Source organism: Opisthocomus hoazin, chromosome 9 (assembly GCF_030867145.1).
Source record: "Opisthocomus hoazin isolate bOpiHoa1 chromosome 9, bOpiHoa1.hap1, whole genome shotgun sequence".
Classification (NCBI taxonomy): Eukaryota; Metazoa; Chordata; class Aves; order Opisthocomiformes; family Opisthocomidae; genus Opisthocomus; species Opisthocomus hoazin.
The window spans coordinates 26,447,899-26,458,222 of NC_134422.1; the positions used below are offsets into that span (position 1 = coordinate 26,447,899).

At 38.6% G+C, this 10,324-nt stretch overlaps 1 protein-coding gene across 1 annotated transcript in view; it reads left to right on the forward strand.

Moving 5' to 3' along the window:
* AGPS (alkylglycerone phosphate synthase) overlaps window positions 1-7,669 on the forward strand; it is a 60,930-nt gene extending 53,261 nt beyond the window's left edge. The window contains exon 20 of the mRNA XM_075430346.1: window positions 4,244-7,669. Within this exon, the coding sequence (XP_075286461.1) occupies window positions 4,244-4,365 (122 nt within the window). The 3' untranslated portion in view covers window positions 4,366-7,669. The remainder of the gene's footprint in view (window positions 1-4,243) is intronic.
* The last annotated feature ends 2,655 nt before the right edge of the window (window positions 7,670-10,324 follow it).

The window sequence follows — 10,324 nt, forward strand, 5'->3', positions numbered from 1 at the left end:
CCGCAGTAATTAACTTGCACAAACTACAAAATCTGGAATAAGAAAATTCCCTTACTGGGGGAGCTGAACACATTCTTTTTCCTCCGCACTGTAAAAGTTATCTTCTTACCTTTAAGTTAAGCACTGGAGACTGATTATACTTTCATCTTAAAACTAGAGCTTGTTCTACTGATTAGAATGAGTTTAAACTGACATTTGTCAGACACAGAGTAACCTTATGTGAAATAATATAACACAGATGTATTTTTCCTCCTTGATCTGTTGACAGTCGTAATAGAATAGTCATCTTCAGTGCCTTTTCCACAAAATAAATGCAAAGGACTTTCTGATTCATCAACACAGAACTTGAAAGTATATAAGTTGTTTAGATACAATGTGAAACTGTGCCAGATGTTATGGTGATGGTAAGTGTTAATTATGTAGTAGACTTCAGATACACTGGTCCAATATACTCCAGCACTACGACAGTATTAGATTAATGCACCGACTTTTCTCAGTAGTGCAGTGTTCTCTCTGGAAGAGTAATAACCCGTTAAGCAATTTCTAAAAGCAAAGAGATGCTTTCCATAGGGACAACTAGCTTCAGGAAAAGCATGCAACAGCTGGAAGAGCCCCATCCTTCTGAAAACCTGTTACTGCTTCTTCTTTTGCAGAGCTCTTGTTCTGCAAAAACTGCCTCTTGTAAGTTGAAAGGGCGGGAGCAGAGGAATTCTAGGGCCACGCACAGTGCCACTGGAGCCTGTTTCCACTGGGACCACACAACGCTATAAATCTGTTCTGCGTGGGTGTAGAGTTATTCCTGGGATCCATCAGCTACACTAAAACTTTCCTGACAAGACTGCTCGTGGGTGCCCAAGTACTTCATATTCCAAAAGTGAGAAAACCAATTGCTGCTTGCTGTTTGCTAGCTCCGTCCTTTAACAGCCACATTTTTGCAGTCATCGAGATGCATGTTCAAAGATGAGCAAGTGTAGCCTTTATGAGCCAGGAGAGCTGTACTCCCATTTTATCATCTGTGTGGCCAGCAGGTACATGCTGTCTGTGTAAGGTGCTTCTCTTTGAAAAGCCATGCACATGGGAAACTTGTCACTATTGGCAGAGAATGTTTGCTTCGTTGCTTTTTTTCAAAGGGTGGGTTCTACAGGAGCAGCGTGGGCTATGGTTGCACTTCAACAAAGTGTATTTTATTCCCAGCAGATTAAAAGGGCACTGGAAGCATGAACATCTTTTCTAATGAAACCAGCTAAGGGTTGGACCAGCATGTATCAGAACTGGGAAAAAGTTATCCAGCTCACGTGTTTTTCTTTCATACATGGACTATAATGATAATAAAACTTGAAAATACTGAAAAAATAAAATTGGTGTTGGACTGTCTTTGAGAGTTGCTACTAAACAAGCTTCTTGGCTTTCTGGTCTGCAGTACTCTGTGTGAAGTGGACTCTGTCACGCTGGGGTGTCTGTGATAGGTTGAGCTTCGGATTGAAGGCTTCTGGCTTGCTAGCAGTGAATGTTTTAAGGCATTAGACTGCTCAGTACACCTCAGGAACATGGCACTTGCCACTTGTGAAACCTGAAAACTAATTCTGTAGCACTTCATCTTGGATAATTAAGGTGCAAGATCAGGTGTTTTCAGAGGAAGAAGGTGCAAGAAGGAAGGGCTGTATTTGTTTCCAGCTGGGGCAACAAGGATTGTGTGTGTAATGGTGTGTATAGAGGAGTTGACAAGTAGTGACTTGTTAAGCTACTACAAATTGTTTGGACAATGTTATGCTGATTTGAGAATCTTATTAATAATGTTATGATGTAGCACATAGAATCAGGTGAATTCAATGTCAGTTTTTAATTGAGAAAAGCGTACCAGGCTGAGAGCTCATAAATGGTAGATGCTTGGATAAAATCTGCTACTGTGCACTGTCTCGTGTCAGTTCTATACAAATGGCATTGTCTGTTCCTAAAACGAAAAGATCTACATTCTCTAGGCTAGAAATGGAAAGGTAGTATCAGGCTTAACTGAGAGCTTTCTTGTTGGGGAAGCTAAGGCTTCCTTGAGCCCAAAGCTGTTCTTTGCCTGGGCTTAGAGTGGAGTTAAGCAACTTTGCCGTATGGAATTATTTTTGCATTCATGGTAACATCTTTTACTATTATGGCATTTTTTTCCTCCTTTTCCCTTCTCATTCTTGGATTGTCCTATGGAGGACAAACAGAACACATGTAGGGAAGCACTAACCTGAGGTGAAACAAATACCAACGTTACTTTTCTAAGCAGTGCTCTCATCTGCACAGAGCCTTTCTTTCACTCGGTCTGTCTTCCATTTAATCAGATGGACCAGCTTAGAATTATAAGAGCGAGATTGCTTCAATGCTTTTTAACTCTAATATGAAAACTTGGGTAGCTGAAAAATCCATGTATATCTTACTGACATGAGGAGCAAGCAGGGGCTCAACCTACTGTTACCAAGGGGTTAAAATCTTTTCATTGAAATTGTTTGTGAAGGACTTCTGGTAACTGTAGTACAGCTTTTCTTCTTTCCAGTTCACTAATCAAATGTATGTTAGATTTATTATTGCAAAAGTATAAACCATAGAAAATTTGACAAGATAGATGTGTAAATTATCACTTTGACAGAACTAATGATGCACTCCAAGCACCTTCTGTTTTCCAGCACTTGGTGAGTGACTTCATTAAATATGCAACGACTGTTTGGTGCTGCTCAGACAGTAGTTCAGTTCCTTGTGGAATTGCATTATTACTGGAGGTGTAAAAGAGGCAGGCATGCTAGCTGTTGGGCATCCTGCTGTGATTCTAATGTGCTCCATCTTGTTGGAGCAGTTGTTTGCAGTCTTTTCAGGACAATTACATCTATAACCACAGGACACATTCACTGAAACTATATTACAGATAACAGTTGAGAATGGTAATGACTGTTCTTCAGCTGCTTGTGTAAGAGCCAGTGTGAGTGACTTGAGGGGATGGTCAAGCCACATCCACGATTCTTTTTTGTAGTAGTAGATATTAAAGTATCCCCAGATAAAATTCAGCTGCATCAGCTTGCTCAGACAGTCAAATTGTAATAATGGTATATTTACAGTTGGGGATTTTTTTCTTGAGCTGGGCTGCAAAATACAACCACAGTTCCTACCACGTGACAAATTCTTTTGTCCTTTAGTTATGATCTTTGCTCTTGACATACATGCTGCTAATAGTTGTTTTCTAGCAAACTGCAAATTTCATTCTTTTTCACATTATTTGCTTTTTGAGTTGGCATTGTGATATTCCTTAAGGTATAAACAAATATACTCTGTTCTCCAGAGGTTTCCCTGTAATTCATTATTCTGATGACAGTTTGATGGTTACCTGAGAACAGGGCACAAAAGATGGCTTGAATTTAGCTTCAGATACTCTTAAAGCATCTATCTCTCAAGACTTTACTATATCGCATCATACCGACGAATGGATTGTGTTTCCGGCTGGCAAGTTAAATGTTATAGTGTTTAATGAAAAAATGTCCTTTATTTTGAATGATCTGTTAAATCAGAGTTGATGACTTGGTTAATTATTATGTGAACACTTGGCCATTTAACAAGACTATTATGAGACTAGTGAAATGGCTGCTGTTTCAGCTTTGCTTTGTATTTGGTGTATGTTGGGAATATCTGTTATTACATGGGAAACTAAGCTCTTGTGTAATGGTATGAGCAATTACCAGCCTGTGCAAAAAATTTTTTGAGTGAAATAAGGTATGTTGTTGATTTAAAACTAGGCTTTAAGCTTCCTCCTTAGAAACATCTTTTTTTTTTTTTTTTTCTATTTAGACAAATACTGTTTTAAGGTTTGGGTTTTTTTTATTATGGAGTTACATTTTCACTTTAAAGAAATCGGGAGATGTGGCTTCTGCTTTTTAGTAATCTCCTCTTCAGTTTCCTACTTAAAATGAGTTTGGTGGCTTTTTAAAACTTACTACCAATTCCCTATTTTAATAGAACGTGATTTCAGCCTAAGCTTCATCTAAATTTCATAGTTTCTAAAGAAAGTAGACAGTGTGGAACGCAGTCTTCCTCTGGGAGTATGCTGAGCTTAATGAGCTTGATAGTCTGGTGGGCTCAATAAATCAAATAAAGCAAAACATTTCTCATTTTTGAATAAAAGCATTTATCACACAGTGTTTATTCATTCATGGTCACAAGATTGATTGGCTCCTAGAATCCTGCCATATATTGAAACACTTTGTTTTTGTTTTTCCAGTAGGCAAATTGCGGAAGCGCTGGATGAAGGAGAGCATCTCTGATGTTGGCCTGGGAATGCTGAGATCTGTTAAAGAATATGTGGACCCCAATAACATCTTTGGAAACAAAAATCTTTTATAAAGCCCTGTACAATGCATTGTACTAAAACTTCCTCAGAATTACTGTTGAAATTCCTCCACTTTCATTGTATTGATATCCCAGTAATCAAATATAACAGACTAAACTTTAAAAAACTAGTAACTTACACTGATTTTTGCCACCCCCTTCCCCCTCCCCCCAATAAAGTGTAAACATCACTGTTAACTTTTATGGATTTTTACTTACAATGCTCTTATACTCTTACACTTTGTGCCCAGTGGGTTGTTTATTACCAACCAGGAAATGCAAATTTGGTTTACCAAGTTTGGTTGGGCAACGCAGCTGATGGTGTTTTCAATGCTGGATACTGCCAGATGTTTCTTACTAAAGCATCCCCTGCAAGGAGAACAAAGACTGACAACAGTGTTTTCTACAGAAGCAGCTGCTCAACCCAGCCTCTTCCTAAAGGAAAGCTGTTAGGAGACAGATGAGAGAACATCAAGGAGTACTTCACTGTGCTGAAGGATTAAGTATGTAACAGACTTGTAACCAGTGAATAATTAAACTACAAATGTAGGCTTTGATCAAAAGATACAATGTAAGTCAAGCTTAGTTCTAAAACTCAGTGTGCTGTCTCCCACCATAGTACTATTGGAAAATCTTACACAGTTGAGCGGTTCTGAGTTGTATTTGCATTGCTGGGATAATCTTAAATTAATCGTAGGTCAGTCACTAAGTTTTGTACAGTGGACATTTCTCACTGTACGTTGAAAACAGGTTTGTAACAAAACTTTGCCTTCATCTGTACTTCAGTCCTAGTGTGTATGGGTTTTGCTCCTGTTTTGTTTGTTTTGTGGAGGTGCAAAATATCTTTTTCAGTAAAAAAAAAAAAAAGTTTTGGCTATTCAAATGAAACTGCCCAGCACTGTCTTTTGAAACAGTCTCAACAGTTTAATAAAACACTTAAGTGGATGACATGCTGTCATCCTGAAAGCGAGATTTCCCATTTTAGTTTTGTACAGTTTCCTATGGCCTTTATGAATCACTTCACTATTAGCTACAATTTTAATTGTCCATTGAAGTTTAAGAAAAAGAGATATTTTCTTCGTCAGTATCATATGCGAGTAAGCATTTGTACATTGAAACTTGAATCTTAACCAGTAAAACAAAGTATTTGTCAATACTCATAATCCATTTTTAAGGTGGGTTCTTTTCTTAAAGCAAATTATCCAACTTTTTGATAATTAATGTATATGATTGCAAAAGATAGAAAAAATACAGACTATCCTTTGAGGACAGTGTCTCTCTGGCCAGCTGCTTCACAGCTCTGTAGTGTCAGTTTGGACGCCTTTTGTATTGGTAGTGCCCTTAATGAGAAGAAAAAGATAAAATTGTGTTTTTGTTTTTAAACTATTTCAGAAAACTGTCTAATGAGCTCTCAGTTTTGGTAATATACCAAGAAGTATAAAATGCTTGAAAAATAGTGCATATCGGGCAACTTTGAACTTGTTTAAAGGTTAATTTCAATTCTATAATTAAAACGATCAAAAAACGTGAAAAAAAACATCACTTTAAAATGCATGGTGTCAAGGTACTTAAGGAAGACTTTTTATGATCTGCAGGTCATTAATGCGATATTTGCAGTGCAGCTAGATTTATTTCAAATGGTCTTTTTCACAGCATTTCAACATAAAAATCTACTCTTTTGTATTTTGGGTTTTGGCCCCCAAAATTCGTATTTCAGCAGCAACCAAGACACTAGGTTTAGTCTGTTTTGGGAAAGTTACTCTTCTCACTGTGGTTAAGTGTTCCTTAAGTACACAAGGGTGTCTCAGCAAAGTGAATCTGTACATGTTTATGCAGGGGACTTCCTCATCTTGCATGCTGCACCACAGTGAGTGCATGGCCACAGCTGGCATCTTGCTGATGACTTGCATCACTCTGAAAGAGAGACCTTTCTAGGACTTTGTAAATATGAAAGATGAATATGAAGGGTGTTTATGTGCCTCAGTGAAAGGGTATGACTAACTATGAAGAATCAGTTTTGAAGGAAAGTGTATGAAGCCTTTTTGCAGAATGACAGCACAAACAGAACTAAAACGAGTAGTCATAGCTCAGTAATACTGGTCTTGTAAGACTTTGACTCAAACTACTACATAGTTCTACAACATCCTTCCCAATTCTTAATTTTCTGACTGATTTCCCCATCCCTTTTTTGTATTGAAATTACATAGGCAAAAACTCCTTATACTCTCTATTTCTAACCTTTAACTAACCACTGGCTTCTGAAGTGATTTAAAATGCAGTAAAGATTTTTACTACATGTCAGTTGTCCTGTGGGAATGTGAAATAACAGGCTGTAAGGGTCCCAAAGCAATGTCACTGGATTGCTCTGAGGAAAAGATTAACTACAACTGTAATGGATATTTTTTTCTAATGGCCACTCTATTGCTGTCTTCCTAAATATTTTTCTGTCTTAGGAACTGTCAGAGTTTAGTGAAACTGCAGTTGGAACACATATATTACTGACACCTTAATTTCACATTGAAAATAGGGAAAAATGTAATACAAATGTAGGAGACCTAGATACACACAGATAATTATCCATTTAAAAGAAATCCTCCCTTCTCTAATAGACTTCCACCACTCTTCTTTCTGTATTCCCTACTTTCTTTGTAAAGACTTCACTTCCCATAGCTGCAACCAGTTCAGAGACGGAGTTTGATCCATGCAGATCAGAAGCATATCTTGGCATAACACATCACTTTTTCATTTGCTTGACTGTTGGCCATACATAAATTACAAGAAGTTTTAATTAGGCTTGTCATGATGTCCACTTACCCCGCTTCTGCTCTCTTTGACTGAAGAAAGGTGCAGAGTGAGTAGGGCTTGACTGTGAAATGTATTTACATTAAAGAGACTTTTGTAAAAGTTTTGAGGGGAAAAGAAGAAAATCTGTTAGAAACTGATCCAAGTTCTGAATCTTAGGGTCAAAGAAAAATGTGTTTCTTCTGGACTTGACTTACAGTATATTGGTTGAGTTAGAGATGTCATTTTTGCCTTACAGCTGCGAACAGAGGCCAGGCCAAATAGTTCTTCCGTAGCAATGTTAATGAACTGAAACCAATTTCAAAGGCAGGGATACATTAGCACTGAAATCTAGAAAACACAAATTGCTTCTCAATCTTGGAAATGTACGTTTATTGAGGTTGTCATTCAACTTTCTGCAAATAAAGCCAAACGCTGTTTGTCATTTTAGTGTGAGATTAACTGTAAAACTTCAGTTGTAATGTTAAAAGATTATAGAACCTTATATTATTAATAAAAAGGAAATGGGCCTAAACAATTATGTGGTTTTGTGCTGAAACTAAACAAATATATTCTACTGCCTTGTCTTCGGTTCATTGTAATTTGGCAGTGAACTCTTACCTTAGGAAAACTGTTAGGAAGACTTTGGCAGTTGCAGAGAGAAATGCGATTGAATTTGTAAATGTATGCTAACAGAAGCTCTGCTTTTGTGTCCCGTGTAAAGCAAAATAGGAAAATGAGAGAATATCAGCAAAGGAAGGGCCAAACAACACCTGAACACCAGTGTACTCAGTTCAGAAATTTTACCTCCTCAGTGTTCTCTCTTTGGGCAGCAAGGGGACCACGTTCAGCTGCTCCTGGCAAGTTCTCTCCAATATGATACAGGTGCATGCCTCGTCTTACTTAGCTTCCCCGTATTTCAAGGACCTGTTTGTATTAAGCTGTTGCAACAGGTATATAGTTTCCTGCTGTTGCACACGTGTCTCATTTAAAACCTCTGTTACAGGTCCTGGAACATGCTTGAAAGTTGTGTGTGCAAGAATGCACCACCAGATGTGAGCAGAAGAAGTATTGCTCAGTTACCTGCACGGTTGCTATAAAGCCTTTATGCCCTTTAAGCTAAAGTGGCTGAAATTACATCTTGCTTGATGGAATTGTCTTACGTTGATGCAGTTTCTTCAATGCGAATTAGAGGACCTAATAAATGCTTATAAATATCTGAAGGGTGGGTGTCAGGAGGATGGGGCCAAGCTCTTTTCAGTGGTGCCCAGTGACAGGACAAGTGGCAATGGGCACAAACTGAAGCACAGGAAGTTCCGTCTGAACATGAGGAAGAACTTCTTCCCTCTGAGGGTGACAGAGCCCTGGAACAGGCTGCCCAGGGAGGTTGTGGAGTCTCCTTCTCTGGAGATATTCAAGACCCGCCTGGACAAGGTCCTGTGCAGTCTGCTGTAGGTGACCCTGCTTCGGCAGGAGGGTTGGACTAGATGACCCACAGAGGTCCCTTCCAACCCCTACTATTCTGTGATTCTGTGAATTATTCAAAAACTGCAAAAGTCATAGTATGCAGGGGACAGGAGAAGTAACGATGTGGTTTCATTTGTAGAACTATAACCATTTTTCAACAGTATCCAAATTTTTTTGTGTGCTGGTTCACAGGAAGGAGAAAACTACCTGACAGTCAAGCATTTTATTTGTATTTCCCTTTTATTAACAGCATAAAAATGCAGTGTTTTTTACTTACATCTAGATAGCCTCAATTTGAAGGAGATCTTAGATGATGATAGACTTGTCTCAGGATGACAACCAGATCCCATCAGTGTTCCCTTTGTTTAAAGTAAGTAAGTTTTATATTAGGTTGGACCTGAACTCACAGCTGTGTAAATACTAAAAGTTCACTGTTTATGATTTTGCAGTCCCAACACTGACTCTGCATTCCACATTACCTTTAACATAAATTGATATCTTTCCCTAGGCTCTTTGTGGAGACCAGAATTGGCAGGGGGTTTCTTTGTTTGTGTTCAGCTTTAAGCTCTGCTGTGGTGCTCAAGAACAGAAGTGGTCAAAGATATTTTTTAAAAATGTTTGCCATACTGTCTTTTGAAAATACTAGTACTGTCATTTTGAAATTATGATTTCAGTTTCAAAAATATGTGGGATGTAATACTTTCTGTCTTACTTGCAGTATTTACCAATACAAGTTGCAATAATAGGTACCTCTACTGAAAGGCTGTGAAATGTTTCATTTATGAATTTGGTTTTGCACTTTGGAAAAACAAAGCATTGAACTTTTTATGGGAAACTTTATGAATGTTTCATTTTGAGTCAGAAAAAAGCTAAATTTGTTTCAGTTGACTGTTCAGCTACTGTGCTATAACGTTCCTATTTGAGAAGCATTGAGCCTGTTTCTACCTTCATGGTAGTACGCAGTAGTCCCTGGGTATGGGGACGTAACAGCTTTTAAATGAATTTGTTTACTGCAGTGCTATGAAGTATCATAGCACCCTTCTAAAGAGTAAAATGGAAGTGTGGGTCACAGCAATGAAGCTGTAGGTACACAAAAAGATGACCCTATGATGTGACTGTAATCATGTAAAGTTTAAGCTGGTGCTTCTAGGACTTCAGATCAAATTAGGAAATAATTTAAAAAAAAAAAAAAAACATTTAAAAATGAAACTATATTTCCTAGTCATGAAGAATTTCAGATAATTGTCACAACTTTGCCGTTCAATATTGTGTGGCTTGTCCTAGTGTGGCTGACCTCCCAAGATGCTTTCACAAAGCAAAATATAAAGTGGATGGTCTCAAGACAGGGCCTTGATAAAGCTGCTCCCGTTTCAGGCTGCTGGAAGGCCTTGGCTCGTTCCCATGCGTAGCACGGACACGCTGAGCACGTGGGTAGCTGGCGTTGCTATTGCACCAGTCAGTGCTAGCTCAGCAACAGAATATTCAGAGCAGTTTGAAGACAACGAATGGCATTGACGTCATGTACTCAAATGAAGTTCAGCAAATACCGTAAAAGAGCAATTTGGTAAGTTCAATTAGTCATGTATTGGCTGTCGACAGTGGCACTGATAAATGCAATCTTGACTAGCCGCGAGCCTGAGGGTGTTGGGGTAATGGGAAGGCACGCACAGAGCCGCCGACCTTCCTGGCTCCCAGCCCGCGGCAGCAGCCGGCAGCGTTTCCTGTC